Source organism: Mastigoproctus giganteus, chromosome 3 (assembly GCF_048544385.1).
Source record: "Mastigoproctus giganteus isolate SK-2022 chromosome 3, ASM4854438v1, whole genome shotgun sequence".
In the NCBI taxonomy this organism is placed as follows: domain Eukaryota; kingdom Metazoa; phylum Arthropoda; class Arachnida; order Uropygi; family Thelyphonidae; genus Mastigoproctus; species Mastigoproctus giganteus.
The window spans coordinates 227,571,642-227,591,377 of NC_143577.1; the positions used below are offsets into that span (position 1 = coordinate 227,571,642).

At 38.6% G+C, this 19,736-nt stretch overlaps 1 protein-coding gene across 1 annotated transcript in view; it reads left to right on the forward strand.

Moving 5' to 3' along the window:
• Positions 1 to 580: 580 nt before the first annotated feature.
• LOC150088806 (uncharacterized) overlaps positions 581 to 19,736 on the forward strand; it is a 102,644-nt gene continuing 83,488 nt past the window's right edge. The window contains exon 1 of the mRNA XM_090370328.1: positions 581 to 667. Within this exon, the coding sequence (XP_090226454.1) occupies positions 658 to 667 (10 nt within the window). The 5' untranslated portion in view covers positions 581 to 657. The remainder of the gene's footprint in view (positions 668 to 19,736) is intronic.

The following is a 19,736-nucleotide window of genomic DNA, read 5'->3' on the forward strand; positions in this document are numbered from 1 at the left end:
TGTGGAGCTTGTAGCTCCCTGCAGTGTGGTAATTTTATTAGCGATTAGTCTCTCTAACATATTTCCCAGGTGAGAGAGCAAGTCTATGGGGCGGTAGGATCTGACATTATCTAGTGGCTTATACCAGAAACTATAGAAAACACATCGCAAAGGAGCCCGGAATGTCAGATGACACATGACGATGCCACTTGGCCTCAGAAACGATCCAACACATCACCGCGGTGTGCAAGGTGATCATCCAGACTGAGTACACTCATAGACACGACCAGGTAGCCAGAATAATACATCAGCAGCTAGCGAGGGAATACCAGAAATACCAGTTGACCAAAGAAAGTTTAACATACTACAAGTATGAACCTTAAACGCAGGATTATTTGAGTATATTTCTGAAAAAAAAAAAGTGCGTCTTAAATGGCTAGAAATGCTAATTGCATCTGCTTTTTCCTATGCATTTCATCTTTCATTTTTCAAAAGATGAAAAGCACAGGGTTACTTGGTGAAATATGCAGTTGGTTCAATAGATATTTCATTCTATCATTAAATTTTACTACCGTCAGAGGGCGGGTATGCTTATATATGCTATAATGTCATTGCGGTAAGCTAGTTCGAGCACGTGTGTATTAGAAATTGTTTTAGTAGCGTTTCCTTTGAATAAAAATGTTTTGGGGTAAGTGTAAGTAAGGCGACATACATGTATAGTAAATGATATTGTAACGTCTTTTATTAATTTATAGGCGGAATCTGTTGTATTCCGTTTAAATGCCATGTACCCTGGGGCATAAAGCCATATACGATGTGAACATATTTTATTATTATTTACTGAAGCAAACATTAATTTGTATAGTAATCTGGTATATACAGCATATTTCCGGTAATATAAATAATTAAATAATGGGAATACCAGCACTCGTATTTATGAATACGGTATTGACTTTTGAGAATAAATCAGCCGGTAAATTATTAATTTTTGGATAGGTGCCAGCACCTGCATAATGTTTTGGTAGGTCACCTTAGATGGAATAAGCTGAAATAGCTAATCAACCTCTCAATGAATACAGCTGTATCGCGTATAATTAATTTTTTAAAAATGCAGTAAATCTGCGAGCACCGCTGTTTTATACGAAACTGTGATCCATTTTTGCCATAGTTAATTAATTCCAAAATCTCATTTTCTACTTGTCTCCTCCATTTTCTATGTTTACCCCCTGGGGATCACATCTGGTTAGTATGGGTTTGACAAACCCAGGGTCCTGAGCTGGATATCATCATTCTTCTCTTTCTTGGTAATTCCCTTCTATTTCTGACTCTCTCTCTCTGTTTCACACACACAGGGGTAACTCAGAATTATTTTATTATTTTTTTTTTTTTTTTGGCTGGTGCAGCAAAAGCCTCAGGCTTCCTTCCACCATATGGCTAATTATTATAATGATAATAATCATTTTCATGATCATCAAGCTATAGCTTGTTTATAGCCTAATCCAGTATCACAATTTTTTTTTTTTTTTTTGACCACGGACTCCTTTTGATTTCTAGCTTTACCAGCAGGCCCCCAAATTAAAATATTCTTTTGTTGTTCTCAACAGAACATTGTGTGATTGACAAACAAAAATATTTCTAAACCATCTTCAAAATTTGCCTTTCTGCATTTCATGGTATACAGATTTAAAAATATATCTATATGAAGTCTTTTGATACATAATCAAAAGAAATCAAAAGAAAAGAAATTTTCAACAATTTGTTTCTCAGAATTGATATGACAGCTGAGCTTTTATGTAACCCACTTTAGTCACAGAATGAGCAGAAAGTGCACTTACAGATCCAAATGGATTTGGCCCCCTCCCACGTGAAGTCTGTGGATCACAGTTTGCATTCCATTAGCATAATATATTTTAATATGGCTAGAGAAAGATGTACATCACATGCTGTAATTGATGAAGTATGTTTACATTGTTCAGGTTCCAGAACATTAGGAGGTGATTATTCCCTTGTATAAGGCAATGGTCAGGCCACGCCTTGAGTACTGTATACAGGTCTGGAGGCCTCATTTCAAGAAGGATGTAGAGCTGCTGGAACGAGTATAGAGAAGGGCAACAAGATTAGTGAATGGAACAAGGGGTTGCTCTTACAAGTAAAGGCTTAAGTTTTGCAAATTACAGTGTCTGGGGACTAGGCACAGCAAGGTGATCTGATAGAGGTGTATAAAGCCTTGAATGGTTTGAGCATGCTCAATGCTGATGGGATTCTTCCTCTTGCTCAGAATAATCACCTGACAGGGCATAAATTCAAATTGAGAAAAGACAGATGTAGGATAGACGTGAGGAAATTTGCCTTTAGCCAGCGGGTGGTTGGTTGGTGGAATAGACTTCCATCCCTTGTCGTGGAAGTTTATAGCCTAAATAAGTTTAAGGCTCAGCTGGACAGGTATTTTGAACGAACGGAGGGGTGAAGTGGAAGTGGTTATTTTTTATTTATTTATTTTACTTTTTTTTTTTTTTTTGGCTGATGCTGCATAAGCTTGCTTTCTTGCATCAAATGCCTCTACTAATGCTAATGCTAATTATCAAGTTAACAGTTAATCTCATTATCATATTCAGCTACATATGTATTTAGTTTAGAATACTTTACCTTTAGCATCTAAGTAGCTTCTCACTAGACATGTTAATGTAGTAGCACAAATTAAGCTAGAAATCGTACTTAGGCCCAATAATGAAATTCAATAAAGAATTTAGAAAAATTACCAGTATACTTGTTACAGGCAACCCTTGTATAACGGGGTACTTCTACAACATGGTTTTCGCTTTAACACAATAGATAAATTTCAGCAATCCTCACACAACACTAGGCAATGGTTAGGCCACATCTTGAGTACTGTATACAGGTCTGGAGGCCTCATTTCAAGAAGGATGTAGAGCTGCTGGAACGGGTACAGAGAAGGGCAACAAGATTAGTGAATGGAACAAAGGGTTGCTCTTACGAAGAAAGGCTTAAGTTTTGCAAATTACAGAGTCTGGAGACCAGGCACCGGCGAGGTGATCTGATAGAGGTGTATAAGGCTTTGAATGGTTTGAGCATGCTCAATGCCAATGGGATTCTTCATCTTGCTCAGAATAATCACCTCAGAGGGCATAAATTCAAATTGAGGAAGGACGGATGTTGGATAGATGTGCGGAAATTTGCCTTTGGCCAGCGGGTGCTTGGTTGGTGGAACCGACTTCCATCACTTGTTGTTGAGGTTGATAGCCTGGACGGATTTAAGGCTCAACTGGACAGGTATTTCGAACGAACGGAGGGGTGAAATGGGAGTGGTGTGTTTTTTTTTTTTTTGGCTGATGCTGAATAAGCTTGCTTTCTTGCATCATGTGCCTCTACTAATGCTAACGCTAACACAGTACTTACATAACCCGGTTTCACTCTAACGCAGTTAGTGAATTGTGACAAAAGCTAAACTGACTCAACATTGCACTGTCCATCTACTGGATGCATTCCCTTAGATTTTGCTGTTTCTTAACTAACAGCATAACCCCTACTCCCTTCCTGTCCTTTCTGTACACATTGTACTCCCCAAATTCCAATTCTGCATCCCTTATATCTGAGTGGCACCATGTCTCTGATATCTTAACCAGCACTTCAAATTCATCAAATTTATTTATGTATGCATGTAGGCGCCTCCGTAGCCAGGTGCAGCAGTGTGTAGCACATGCTTCTTGATTAAACCAGGGTTCGAGCCCACGAGCCACCAAATACGGAGGATGCGGAAAGGTCACGGAATGACCACCGCATATCCCCGGAGCAATATGGCCTTAGTTGCTAATGCTCCTAAAAAAAAAAAAAAAAAAAAAACCCAACCAACCAAGTATGCATGCACCTGTTCTTACTCTTAGTTACTCTAACCAGTGGCATAGCTACCATGTAGGCATCTTTGGCTGTCTCCTCTTTTTGCAATTTTCATTAATTAAGTAGGAGCTCGAACATGTTCTTTGCCTCCGGGCCCAAAAAAGGGTAGCTACACTACTGATTCTAACACAGCCCATGTATTTACTTGTTTCATGACCCCCAGCAACTGGCTTTCCAGGCTGCTGCTCTTTCCAATAGAAGCAGTGCAAGAATCATTTCCACCTCTGCCTGCGACTACTGTTAATCTATTAGTCTGTGAATCCCCTCAAGCTAGCAGTTTTCCGACCCACATAACATTGCCTCGATTGCATCAGCAAATATTCTTGAACTGTGTATCCCATCCCTGTAGAAGCAATCTCTCCTGTTAACAAGTACAGACTATGCTGAGAAAATTTCTACTCCATGAGCTCTGCACAATCTCTCCAGGGCCGAATTGATTGACAAGGCTCTCATCGTATACTCCCTCCTATCGTGTCTGGGAGTCCCTCCTATCGTGTCTGAAAGATTGCAGACACTTTCAAATTTAACCCTAACTTGCGACTTTTTTCAGCATTGACCTGTACTTGCTTAGTAAATCTGCAGATCTCCTAAGCTTAATGTCATTAGTGCCAACATGTACAACGATATCACCTTTTGTGCTCTTAAAAGATATCTGCTCTACAATGTGATCAACTTTTGTCCCTGGCAGACATACCCTGGTCCTATTCCACCTATCCTTTTTGCTAGGCCATCCAAAAGATTTAAGTCATCCAAAATGTTGAAGTAATGTTCCTGCCACCTAATACAACTTCTTTAATTCAGCCATTAGATCAAGGCATTACTACCTTTAAAACTAATTACATCAGAAAATTGTTACAATGGATTTGGAAAAAAATTGATTCCGAATTTATTGAAGTGATGGAAGCATGGAAACATTTTTCATTTGTGGACTGTATCAGAATTATAGCTTTATCGCTCAAAGAAATAACACTGTCAACACGTGCGTGTTGGAAACATATACGGCCAGAATCAGTTCATTCACGAAATATGGTTGAACTGGCAGAAAACGGAATTGGTGCGATAGTAGAAGTTGCGAAGTTGGCAGGAGGGGTTGGTTTTGATGATATGACTACTGAAGATGTTCAAGAATTACTGGTAGAAAAAGAGGCTGGCAAAGTGGATTTGGTGGAAATGGAATTAGAGGTAAACCAAATCAATTTAGAGGATGATAGCACAGATGAAAATTCTGAAGTTCCAAATTTTGCACTAAAAGCATATGGGAAGGCATAAACTTAGCCAAGAAATTCGAATGTTATTTTTTGAATGCAGATCCTTTGACTGAAAGGAACCCAAAGTTCAAAATGGACCCTCAAAAATGGTTAACTCCATACCATGAAACTTACAAAGATCTATCAAACAAAAGTAAACAAACCCAGATTACCAATTTTTTCAAAGATAGCAGAAGAGCACGAAATCTAGATGCTGCAGAAGAAAGTTCAGAAGGTGAAGGTATTCTGCAACAGCGAAAATGCTCTCTTTTGATTGTGCTTAGCAGCAGTGAAGAGGAAAAAAATTAAATGAATGTACATTATCTGACATATATGCATCACAGTTTATAAGATGTTTGTTCGGTAAGATGTAAGATATTTATTATTTTTTTTTAATTAAAATTAAGTTTCCGATGGTTATAAAAAAATTATGTACTTTTGTTAGCTTTTGGAACATAACCCCCCCCCCTTTTGTACTGGTTCTTAGTCCCGTTTAACATGGTTTCGCACTACACTAGATTTTATAGGAACCTAACACCATGTTATACGAGGGTTACCTATATATGGAACTGGTTTAAGTTTTGCTTTTTGTGAAATTCTACCCATTTGATCCATTAAAGTAATTTGTTGTGTGTGGGAAAAGTTTTCACATTGCTTAAACACCAGACAATGTTGAGACAACAGTTCTTATCTGCCAGCCATGTCATATCTTTAATAGAGAGATATTCTATAGCTTGTTTGTCAGAATGGCACACTGTTTAGACATTTATCGACATGTATAGACATGTACTAATGATATCAAGAGTAGGAGACCGGCAGAATTGCTTAACAAGTACAGGTCACTGTTGAAAAAAAAGCCGTGAAATAGGGTTGAATTTGAAAGTGTCTGCAATTCTGCCCAGACATGATAGGAGGGAGTATATGATGAGAGCCTTGTCGATCAATTCGGCCCTGGAAAGATTGTGCAAGGCTTAAGGGGTAGAATTTTTTTCAGCCTGGACTGTACTTGTTAACAGGAGAGATTGCTTCTACAGGGATGGGATACACTTAAATAGAAAGGGTGCAAGAATATTTGCTGATGCTATCGAGGCAGTGTTAGGTAGGTCGGAAAACTGCTAGCTTGGGGGGATACAAAGACGAATAGATTAACAGTAGCCACTGGCAGAGGTGAAAGAGATTCTTGCACTGCTTCTATTGGAATGAGCAGAAGCCTGAAAAACAAGATTCAGGATATTTCAGAGACTGCTGGGAGTCATTGCGGTACAAGTAAACACATGGGTTGTGTTAGGGTAGCTAAGAATAGAAATAGGTGCATGTATACTTGCGTGTACACCAATGCTAGGAGTTTAGTAAATAAATTTGATGAATTTGAGGTATTGCTCAAAACATCAAAGGCAGATATTGTTGGGATATCAGAGACTTGGTGTCACACAGATATAAGGAATGCAGAACTGGAATTTGGGGAGTACAACGTCTACAGAAAGGATAGACTGGATAGGAAGGGAGGAGGGGTTATGCTATTAGTTAAGAAATACATAAAATCCAAGGAAGTGAAGCCAGTGGACATCGCTGGACAGTGCAGTGTCGAGTCAGTTTGGTGTGACATAAGCATTGGGAGATCAAAATTGAGAGTAGGAGTGTGCTATAGGCCTAATGACTCTGATGAGTATAATAAGAAACTGTACAGGGAAATAGAGTGGGCCAGTAAATCAGAGAGTCTTATAATGGGAGATTTTAATTTCCCAGATATTGACTGGAGTTTGGGGGCTGGTCACTCACACACTAGCAAGGCTTTTGTGGATTTATTGGATGATTGTTTTCTACATCAGCATGTTCGGGAGGCAACTAGAGGGAGGAATACTCTTGATTTGATTATCAGCAGTGATTCTTCATGCATTAAGAATCTGCAGATAAATGAACCACTAGGTGGCAGTGATCACAGTGTGCTGAAGTGGGATTTACTCAAAGAGGTAACTACCATTAGGGGTAAAGGGAAGGGTTATTGCTTTCGTAAAGGCGACTACGATGGACTGAGACAGTATTTAAATTCTATACAGTGGGACCAACTGATGTTACCAACAGCAAATGCAAAATGGGAAGCATTCAAAGAACTTATCTTGGAAGCTACTAGGCTTTACATACCAACAAAGAAATATTGTTCAAGGTTTAGGCCAAAATGGATGTCAGATGAACTGATGAGGCATATGGCAGAGAAGAAACATGCATGGGATACATACAAATTAACACATGACACAGAAGCCTATGATAGATACAACTTGATCTGTAACCAAGTTACAAAGGAGGTTAGGCAGGCGAAGGCAGAGTACGAGAAATCTTTGGCAAGGGATGCAAAGAAAAACAGCAAAGAGTTCTTTACTTATGTAAACTCTAGAAGGAAGGGGATGAATCAGATTGGTCCACTTGATATCGATGGGCCAACTGTTGATGATCCTGCTCAGGTAGCTAACAAACTAAATGAATATTTTGCATCGACATTCACACATGAGGAGTTATTTAGCGAGGGGAAAGCCAGAGGTGTATTCAACTCTAGCAGTAAGCTAGAGAATCTTGTAATAACTGAGAGAAAATGGAGGAGAAACTGTTGAAGATAAACACAAGAAAGGCACCTGGGGTGGACGGGATCTCCAGTTATATTAAAGGAGGCAGCAGAGGAAGTAAGCAAACCCTTAGCCATAATTATGAGAGCTTCCTTGGACTCAGGGGAGGTACCCACAGACTGGAGATGTGCAAATGTGTACCCAATTCACAAAGGAGGATCAAAGGCTGACACAAGCAATTATAGACCTGTGAGTTTAACTTCTGTTCCAGGAAAATTAATGGAGGCACTAGTTAAAGAAGCACTGCAGGATCATTTAGATAAGACTTCAGTTATAGCTCGTACACAGCATGGTTTTGTTAAGGGGAAGTCTTGCCTGACCAATTTGATTGGATACTATGATGCAGTCACAAAGGAACTGGATGCAGGGAATAACTTTGATATTATATACTTGGATCTTAGAAAGGCTTTTGATACTGTTGCACATGGAAGACTGCTGCACAAATTGGAGCAGTGTGACATTGGAGGCAAATTGCTGCTGTGGATAAAGGGGTGGCTGAGGGGGAGAAGACAGAGAGTGGTAATCAATGGACACTGCTCATCGTGGACTAATGTTATTAGTGGAGTCCCTCAGGGCTCAGTGTTGGGTGCATTATTGTTTTCTGTATTCATAAATGATATTGATGATGGTATATCAAGTTTAATGTCGAAGTTTGCAGACAATACAAAGGTAGGCAGGGTTGTCAAGGACACTACTGATACTATGCTGCTGCAACAGGATCTGGAAAGGTTGAGCAGATGGGCTGAGAGGTGGCAAATGAAGTTTAACATTGACAAATGTAAAGTACTACACATGGGAAACAGCAACCCCAGAGCAATGTATCAACTCTGTGGTACTACACTGACAGTGGTAGAGAATGAAAGGGACCTGGGGGTAATTGTGCAGGCAGATATGAAGTTCTCTGAGCAGTGCAGACGGGTTGCAAGAGTAGCTCATGGCGTATTGTCAATGATATATAGGAATTTTTCTAGCAGGGATAAGGAGGTGATTATTCACTTGTATAAGGCAATGGTCAGGCCACACCTAGAGTACTATATACAGGTCTGGAGGCCTCATTTCAAGAAGGATGTAGAGCTGCTGGAACGAGTACAGAGAAGGGCAACAAGATTAGTGAATGGAACAAAGGGGTGCTCTTACGAAGAAAGGCTTAAGTTTTGCAAATTACAGTGTCTGGAGACTAGGCACCAGCGAGGTGATCTGATAGAGGTGTATAAAGCATTGAATGGTTTGAGCATGCTCAGTGCTGATGGGATTCTTCCTCTCGGTCAGAATAATCACCTGAGAGGGCATAAATTCAAATTGAGGAAAGACAGATGTAGGATAGACGTGCAGAAATTTGCCTTTAGCCAGCGAGTGGTTGGTTGGTGGACAGACTTCCATCCCTTGTCGTGGAAGTTGATAGCCTAAATAAGTTTAAGGCTCAGCTGGACAGGTATTTTGAACGAACAGAGGAGTGAAGTGGAAGTGGTTTTTTCTTTTTTTTTTTTTTTTTGGCTGATACTGCATAAGCTTGCTTTCTTGCATCAAATGCCTCTGCTAATGCTAATTTTTGTTATGTTAGAAGGATTTAAAGAGTTAAGCAGATTGAAGGTAATCATATTTATTTTATTCCTAGCAGTAGTTCATAAGCAGATAAGCAACTGAATTTTTATATTCTTCATAACAGCTCATATTATTGCTCTGTTAGATAAATTTACTATACTAAGAGGGAGCAACACTCTTGATCTGATTATCAGCAGTGATTATTCATGCATTAAGAATTCACAAATAAAGGAACCACTAGGTGGCAGTGATCACAGTGTACTGATTGGGGATTTATTTAAAGATATAGCTACTGTTGGCAGGGCTCAATATTGGTGTTTGTAGGCCCTAGGCACCTTTATTCCAAAATGTGCTAAAAAAAAGGGATGAAAGGGGTAAAATTTTAACACTTTTGACTGTGAATCATGTTGATTAACGCAACTCAAGTTCCAACTATAATAAATGACAAATCACCTCAACTGAGAGAGTGGCCATCACTTCAATTCTTCAAGTTTCGAGAACAGTCGCTAGATAGCATATGCGTATTGAATTGAAGCTCCCAGAGCTGATTGTGCACATTTTCTCAGCTCGTTTTCATTAGCCACAAGGAAAAGAGTGAGCTGTTTTTTTTTTTTAATTTTTGCCTACCTTCGTAGGCTCTAGGCACTGTGCCTAATGGGAAATCAGGCCCTGACCATCGAGGGTAAAAGGAAGGGTTTTTGCTTTCATAAAGGCGACTACAGTGGTCTCAGATTTTTTAGGTTCTATACAGTGGGACCAACTGGTGATGTTACCAACAGCAAATTCTGAATGAGAAGCATTCAAGGAAGTAATTTTGGAAGCTACTAAGCTTTTTGTTCCAACTAAAATACTGCTCAAGGTTCAGGCCCAAATGGATGTCAGATGAATTAATGAGACTCGTGGCAGAGAAAAAAAATGCATGGGATGCACATAAATTGTCAGGCGACACAGAAGCTTATGGTAGATACAAGATAGTCTGTAATCAAGTCACAAAGGAGGTTAGGCATGCGAAGGCAGATTATGAAAAATCTTTGGCAAAGGATGCAAAGAAAACAGCAAAGACTACTTATATAAACTCTAAAAGGAAGGAGAGGAATCAAATTGGTCCACTTGATATCAGTGGTTTAACTGTAGATGATCATTCTCAGATAGCTGCCAAACTAAACGAGTATTTTGCATCTACATTCACACATGAGTTATTCAAGGAGGAGAGGGCCAGATGTTTATTAAACTCTAACAGAGAGTTAAATGATTTTGTAATAACTGAGAGCAAAGTGGAGAAGAAATTGTTGAAGTTAAACATAAGAAAGGCACCTGGGGTGGATGGGATCTATCCAGTTATATTAAAGGAGGCAAGCAAACCCTAAGCCAAAATTATGAGAGCATCCTTGGACTTGGGGGGGGGGAGTCTCCACGGACTGGAGATGCACAAATGTATCTCCAGTTCAAAGTGGGTATCAAAGGGTAACATGAGTAATTACAGATATGTTAGTTTGACTTCTGTTCCAGGGAAATTAATGGAGTCACTGGTTAAAGAAGCATTGCAGGATCATCTAGACAAGACAGCATTAATAATTCAGACACAGCATGGGTTTGTGAAGGGGAAGTCTTGTCTTACCAATTTAATTGGATACTATGATGTGTTCACAAAGGAACTGGATGCAAAAAATAATTGTGATATCATATACTTGGTTTTCAGGAAAGCTTTTGATACTGTTGCACATGGAAGACTACTGTACAAATTGGAGCAGAATGGCATTAAGGGCAAGTTGCTGCAATAGATAAAAGGATGGTTGAGTGGGAGAAGACAGTGGTAATCCATGGGCACTGCTCTATGTGGACTAATGTTATTAGTGGTGCCCCTCGGGGTTCGGTGTTAGACCCATTGTTGTTTTGTATATTTATCAATGAAATTGATGAAGATATATCAAGCTTAATGTCAAAGTTTGCAGATGATACAAAAGTTGGCAGGGTCGTTAATAACAGTAATGACAGTATGCTGCTGCAATATGATCTGGAAAAGTTAGGTAAATGGGCTGAGGAGTGGTAGCTGAAGTTTGATATTGACAAATGCAAAGAACTGCATATGGGTATCAGTAACCCCAGAGAAATGTACCAACTGTGTGGTGTTTACACTCAGGGTAGTGGGGAATGAAAGAGACCTGGAGGTAATTGTGCAGTCAGATATGAAGTTTTCTGAGCAGTGCAGGCAGGCTGCCAGAGTAGGTCATGGGGGTCTTGTCAATGATATACAGGAATTTTTCAAGCAGTGATAAGGAGGTAATTATCCTCTTGTATAAGGCAATGGTCAGGCCACATGTTGAGTGTCCTGCGTACAAGTCTGGAAGCCTCATTTTAGGAAGGATGCATAGTTGCCATAAAGAGTACAGAGATGGGCAACAAGACTGGTGAAGAGAACAGAGGGGTGCTCTTATGAAGAAAGGCTTAAATTCTGCAAATTGCAGCTTCTGGAGACTAGGCACCTGTGAAGTGATCTGATTGAGGTGCATAAGACCTTGAATGGATTGAGCAGGCTCAGTGCTGATGGGATTCTTCCTCTTGCTCAGATTACAAACCTGTGGGGGCATAGATTCAAACTGAGGAAAGACAGGTAGTTGATTGCTGGAACAAACTTCATTCTGTTGTATTCTTCATTCTAGACAAACGTGGAATAAATTCATCAATGAAATGGGAATTTTTTTTTTTTTTTTTTTTTCTTGTATCATGTGCCTCTACTAATGCTGACATCATAATGGTTTCACCACTTACTCATTTGGAGAGATCTCGGTTTGGAAACTGGAGGAATTCTTAAAGGCCTAGTCAATGAGGACTGTGTCTGTCTGATCTCAGAAGAGGGAGCTAGGTTCACTCCATAGGTAATTCTGGGTTTTTTAGCTTGAATAACATGCAAATTGGTTTATGAATATGCACTTCTACAGAAACAATAGACTGGAGCAAAATGGCTTAAGATGCTGATGCTCCATGAAACCAATAACAAAACAGTCTACAGCAGTGGTGATCAACATGTGGCATGTGCCAAACACATCACAATGAGACACTTGTAACCTTCATAAAATAACCTTGTAATGGTCTAAAACTAAAAGCATTCAAAATAAAGATTTACCACTTAATGCTGAGCATTCAAAACTAATCACTTTAAAGTGACTAAGGATGAAGCAAAAAATGGAGCAGACTTTATGGTGGGATAATACATGACGTTTTTTTTTTAATGAAAACAAGGTAACGTGTTTTATGGAAATAGTGGATAGAGGGATAACCCCCCCCCATGAACCTTTGCATTATAGTTTTGATTTGATTATTATTGTCACAAAGCTTACAGCCATAAAAAAAATTCATAACAATTTATAATTATTTATTAACTTTTAATTTGAATAATATTATTATAATTTTTCCAAAAAAAATGCCAGAAGAGATTCAAATCAAGTATTTCTGTCAAAGCTTTTGTTCTAATTATCAGTATTCCTAACAAAGTTAAAATTTTCAACATAAAATAATAATTAAAAACTGTCAATTAGAGAATAATACTGAAAGAGTAGATTGACTGTCATCTCTTGGTAGGCTCTTCTGTCCTTTTGTATTAATTTACTATTATTGAATTATTTTATGTTTTGTGCAGTTACTCCATTTGATGCTATGCTTGTCCAAGGGCAGGTCCACCCTTCGTGTTTTAGGGCTAACAGAATAGAAAAATAAGAGAAACCCAATCTTGGGTGTAGGGTGGAGAGTCACAGTATATGGAACTTGTGTTTAGAAATAATGTGTTAAGTACTTTTGAAATAACCTTGGTATTGGAAAGAAGAGGTGAAAGGCAGAGATTAGTAGACTAAATTATGCAAGGACAAACTTTTTGTGCACCAGTCAAAAATAAATAAATAATAATAATAAATTAAGCTAAAACAGAATATTCATAGTATTCCCATTCCCAAAAGTTAGTTATCCAATTCTGCTTTAAACTTACCAAGAAAGGCTTAAGTTCTGCAAACTGCAGTGTCTGGAGACTAGGTACCTGCAAGGTGATCTGATTGAAGTGTATAAGGCCTTGAATGGGTTGAGCAGGCTCAGTTCTGATGGGATCCCTTCTCAGATTACAAACTTGAGGGTGAACAAATTCAAATTGAGGAAAGATAGTTATTGAATAGATGTGTGGAAATTTGTCTTTAGCCAGCAGGTAGTTGATATGCTGGAATAAACTTCCATCTGTCGTTGTGGAAGTTGATAGCTTAAATAAATTCAAGGAGGAAATGGACAAATGTTTAGAGGGAATGGACGTGCGGTTTTTTTTTTTTTTTTTGGGCTGATGCTACATAAGCTTGCTTTCTTGCATCACATGCCTTGATTAATACTACTATTACTTGCCCAGACTCACTACCTTCATGTTGGGAGACAATTTATCGTAATTTTTGATGACTCACTGCCTATAGGTGAACTTCTTGAGATCCAATCTTCTGTTATTCCCTGAGATTTTCTATTTATGTCCTCTGGTTCATTTTTCACATGCAAGAGAGAACAGACCTTCCTCTTTTATTTTATTCAATCCCTCCAGTATCTTATACACCTCATTTAGATCTCCCCTTGGATGTCTAGTTGTCAAACTTTGCATTTCACACCTTCTAAGTTGATTTTTATATGTGCATTGCTTTACACCCATAATCAATCTGATAACACGTTTTAGAAACCTCTCCAGAAGTTCTCTTTTTTAGATGCAGTCTCCAGACATGAATACAATATTCTATACATTGTCTAACCATCACCTTGTAAAGAGGAATAATAATAATAATGCCCCTCTCCCTATTATCAAAGGTGCTATAAATCATAAACACAGTGTACCTTCCTAGCTGCCTGTTTACACTGTATAGAAAATTTCATATTGGATTGAATCATAACCTTACATTTAGAAGAATTAAACTTTAGTTGTCAGTTTTTTCCCCTACCACAGAAGTCAAACTTGCTGGTCTGTAGTTACCTACCTCTACTTTAGCACCACATTTGTGGATTGGGGAGATATTAGTGCTTTTCCAATTCAAGGGAATCTTTCTGCAGTCTAGTGGGGCTTTCATTAGCCTTTCAATTACGACTGAATATATACCAGATTCCCCTCAAGCCTTGCATCTCCAAACAGATGCTTCTCTGAGATCATTGTCACTTATTTTATAGCTGCCTAATTCATTAACATTCCTCAGACTTTAAAGCTTGCTTTCAACTGTAAATATCAATGAGAGGTGTCTGTCTGTTTGTTCAGCAATCTGCTGTTTCTTATGGGTTTCTGTAACCCACTGCAGCCAGTTACATATTGGATTTACTTTTTATCCCTCTCATATTTGAGTAGAACTCCTTAGCCTTGTTTGTAGCTCTTTGCTAGTGCTTTCTTGTAACCAGCTTCCACCCATCTTGTCCCTTTAGAGGATTTGTTACATATGCAGGGGGATAAAGGGGGATCGAAAGGTGACACGAGTAATTACAGACCAGTTAGTTTAACTTCTGTTCCGGGTAAAATAATGGAGTCACTGGTTAAAGATGCATTGCAGGATCATCTAGACAAGACTGCAGAAATAATTCAGACACAGCATGGGTTTGTTAAGGGAAAGTCTTGTCTGACAAATTTGATTGGTTATGATGATGTGGTTACAAAGGAACTGGATGCAAAAAATAATTTTGATATCATATATTTGGATTTCAAGAAAGCTTTTGACACTGTTGTGCATGGAAGACTATTGTACAAATTGGAGCAGAATGGTATTATGGGTAAGTTGCTACAATGGATAAAAGGATGGTTAAGTGGGAGAAGACAGAGGGTGGTAATCAATGGGTGCTGCTCTTCATGGACTAATGTTATTAGTGGAGTCCCACAGGGTTCGGTGTTGGGTCCACTGTTGTTTTGTATATTTATCAGTGATATTGATAAAGGTATATCAGGCTTAGTGTCAAAGTTTGCAGATGATACAAAGGTTGGCAGGGTTGTTAATGACAGTAATGGCAGTGTGCTACTGCAACAGGATCTAGATAATTTGGGCAGATGGGCCAAGAAGTGGCAACTGAAGTTTAACCTTGAGAAATGCAAAGTACTGCATATGGATAGAAGTAACCCCAGAGAAACGTATCAACTGTGTGGTACTACACTTAAGGTGGTAGAAAATGAAAAAGAGCTGGGAGTAATTGTGCAGGTAGATATGAAGTTTTCTGAGCAATGCAGACAGGCTGCCAGGGCAGGTCATGGGGTTTTGTCAATGATATATAGGAATTTTGCTAGCAGGGAAAAGGAGGTGATTATCCCTCTGTATAAGGCAATGGTCAGGCCTCGCCTTGAGTACTGCATACAGGTTTGGAGGCCTCATTTTAGGAAGGATGTAGATTTATTTGAGCGTGTACAGAGAAGGGCAACAAGATTGGTGAGGGGAATGAAGGGATCCTCTTATCAAGAGAGGCTTAAGTTCTGCAAATTGCAGTGGCTGGAGACTAGGCACCTGCGTGGTGATCTGATAGAGGTGTATAAGGCCTTGAATGGGTTGAGCACGCTGAATTCTGATGGGATCTTTCCACTTGTTCACATTACGAACCTAAGGGGGCATAAATTCAAATTATGAAAGGACAGATGTAGAATAGATGTGCGGAAATTTGCATTTAGCCAGCGGGTGGTTAATTGCTGGAACAAACTTCCATCTGTCGTGGAAGTTGATAGGTTGAATAAATTTAAGGAGGAGCTGGACATGCATTTGGAGGGAATGGTGTGTTTTTTTTTTTTTTTTTGGCTGATGCTGCATAAGCTCATACACTTGCTTTGTTTCATCGCATGCCACTACTACTACTACATTCTCTTATAATTCTCATAGTCATGTGATCCTTACACAATAATGTGATTCTAGTCATACAAACTATGATTACATAATTGTCAATAACCGTCTCATACTTATTTATTTTGTCATTCATGCTTTTTAACTTTGCCAATCATCCATTTTGGCATCTTACATTTATGGAATTTTTTCCACTGGTATGAATTTGTGGCTTCAAGGATAAATTCCTTGTACATTTCCCATAGCATATTTGTATCTGACTCCATACAGTAGTCACTCCAGTTAATTGAACCCTAAAAATATTTCATTCCATTATAGTTCTCTCTCTTGAAATTGAATCTGACATATTTACAGAAGGATCCTCTCTCTGCACAGCAGAGGAACTTAAGCCTGGGCAGTACTGCAATGCATTGTTTTCAGGGCCTACATATTTAATGGGTATGCAGATTAAGATAGACTCGTATAAATTGGATTTTTTTTGCAAGACATTTAAATGCACATTTCGTGAAATTTTGAAAATAAGGTCTACCTGAGACTGTAAATAAAAAGTTAATAATACTTGTGGTGTTTTGATTATTTTATATAGGCATGTAATACTGCAGTTATAGTTCAGACACAGCATGGGTTTGTTAAGGGGAAGTTTTGTCTGAACAAGTTGATTGGATACTGCGATGCGGTCACAAAGGTACTGGATGCAAAAAATAATTTTGATATCATATACTTGGATTTCAGGAAAGCTTTTGATATTGTTGCACGTGGAAGACTGCTGCACAAATTGGAACAGTATGGCATTAAGGGCAAGTCACTGCTGTAGATAAAGGGATGGTTGAGTGGGAGAAGACAGCGATAATCAATGGACACTGCTCTTCGTGGACTGATGTTATTAGTGGAGTCCCCCACCCCTATGGTTCAATGTTGGGCCCATTGCTGTTTACTTTATTTATCAATGATATTGATAAATATTGACTGGAATGAGTACAGAGAAGAGCAACGACATTGATAAGGGAGTTACTCTTACCAAGAATATCAAAGGGTTGCTCTTACCAAGAATGACTTAAGTTCTGCAAATTGGAACATCTGGAAACTTACGCACTTGCAAAGTGATCTGATTGAGGTGTATAAGGCCTTGAATGGCTTGAGCAAGCTCAATGCTGGTAGGATTATTCCTCTTGCTCAGATTGCACACCTGAGGGGGCATAAATTCAAGTTGAGGAAAGATAGTTGTAGAACAGATGTGCAGAAATTTGCTTTAGCCTGTGGGTGGTTGATCGCTGGAACAAACTTCCATCAGACCTTGTGGAAGTTGATAGCTTAAATAAATTCAAGGAAGAACTGGACAAACTTTTGGAGTGAATGGATGGGTGAAATGGAAGTTTTTTTTTTTTTTTTTAAGTGAAACATGTTTAGCAGCATCTATTAATGAAATGTAACGAAAATGTGAGACAGATATGTATTGTTGTGGTCAAATATATTTAACCACAACAATACACATTGCAATCATACTTCATTGCACAATGCACATTGCAATCACATCTTTTGTGCATTCGGGGTACACACACAATTTTGTTTGGCTGATGCTGTATATGAGCTTGCTTTCTTGCATCATATGCCTCTACTAATGCCAATGCAGAAGATATTTAGAGGAACATTTTTCTTTGTGATTAAAATATTAACTAACAAAGTGTTACAAAGTACAATGCACCAGTAGTCTTAATTGCTAAGTATTGAATTTTTGAAAATATACAAGACCCTTTGTTGTTCTTTGATAGATTGTTCTTAGGATATCTGCTCATATAATATCGAGGCTTGTCCGAAAGTTAGAATTACACATTTTTATTTTTCCTATTTTAAATTTTGCTAACAAATTTATTTTTTATTGGGGAAAAAATTAATACTGTTATTGGCAACATCATGACTTAAGTGTATTAAAACTACCTACTTCCACAATGTAACCATTGTTTTTCAATTTAAAGTTATGCCTTCTTGTGTATGTAACCCTTTCGAAGCCTTGTGCAATTCAATCAGGTTACCAAATGCCTAGATTCTACAGACTACAATTTACAGAATTTCACTCTTTCTTTATAAGAATATTAGTATTTACTGTTATTAGTGGTAAATGACACAAGAAAGCAAGTTTTACAGCATCAGCAAAAAAAAAATAAAACCACTTCTCACATCACGTCTACCCCTTCTAATAATTTTTCTAGTTCTTCCTTGAATTTCTTCAGACTACCTACTGCCACAATATCAGATGTAAGCTTGTTCCAATAATCAACCACCTGCTGGCAGAAAGCAAACTTCCACATTTCTATCCTGCAACCATCTTTCCTCAGTTTGAATCTGTGACCCTCACATGTGTAGTCTCAGCAAGAGAAAGAGTGCCATCAGCGTTCAGCTTGCTTGATCCCATCAAAGCCTTAAATACCTCAATCAGATCATCTGGAACCACTGGGAAAAATAACTAATTCATATATTTTCATCTTTCATTTGTGAACAACTGAAACCTTTCTTGGTAAGAACATCCTTTTGTTCTCCTCACCAATCTCATTGCCCTTCTCTGCACCTATTCCAGCAAATTGACATCCTTCCTAAAATGAGTCCTCCAAATCTGTATGTAGTACTCAAGATGTGACCTAACCATTGCCTTATACAATGGAATAATCGCCTGCTAGCAAAATTCCTGTATATCATTGACAAAACCCATGAACTATCCTGGCAGCACTACTCAGAGAACTTCATATTTAACGGCATAGTTATCCCCAGATCCTTTTCATATTCCACTGCCTCAAGTGTAGTACCACACAGTTGGTACAGTAATCTGGGATTACTGCTACCCATATGCAGTACCTTACATTTCTTAATGTTAAACTTCAACTGCCATTTCTCACCCCATATGCCTAATTTTTCAATATCTTGTTGTATTAGCATATCTTGATTACTCTCACTAACCACCCTACCAACATTTGTATCGTCTTCAAACTTAGACTGTTAGTTGACACGATGGTACATCAGGTTTGTCAGAAACCTGATGTACCATCGTGAATATCATGATTAAATATACAGGTTGTCCGATAAGCCTGGAATCATAGGGAAAAATAAAATGGATGCAGTGAATGTTGCTCTTCGACACTCCTATCTCAGAAGACAATCTTTGAAGAGACTTTTTGGGATTTTTGCTTAAATAAGCGAGGATGACAGTGGCTGTGTCATCATTTGTGGCCCTTCTGGAAGGTCCACTACATGGTTTATTCTTTATGGATTTTGTTTTCGTAAACTTTGCAATAACTTTGCTAATGGCTCTATGTTATTGGCTTGCTGTCTGGATTCAGTCTGTTAAATTCTGCAGTGACCTCTCTCTCCCTCTCCCCCTCCAAGAAGAATTACCTGGACTCATTCTTCCTTACTCAAAGACATCTTCAGGCTGGAAAAATGAAAATATGAGTTAGTTATTTTTCGCAATGGTTCCAGACTTATAGGACACCCTGTAGAAAACAGCAATGAGCCCATGACTGAACCCTGGGGGACTCCACTAGTAACATTAGTCCACAAAGAGCAGTGCCCATTAATAACCATTCTGTCTTCTCCCACTCAACCATCCTTTAGCAGTAACTTGCCCTTAATGCCAC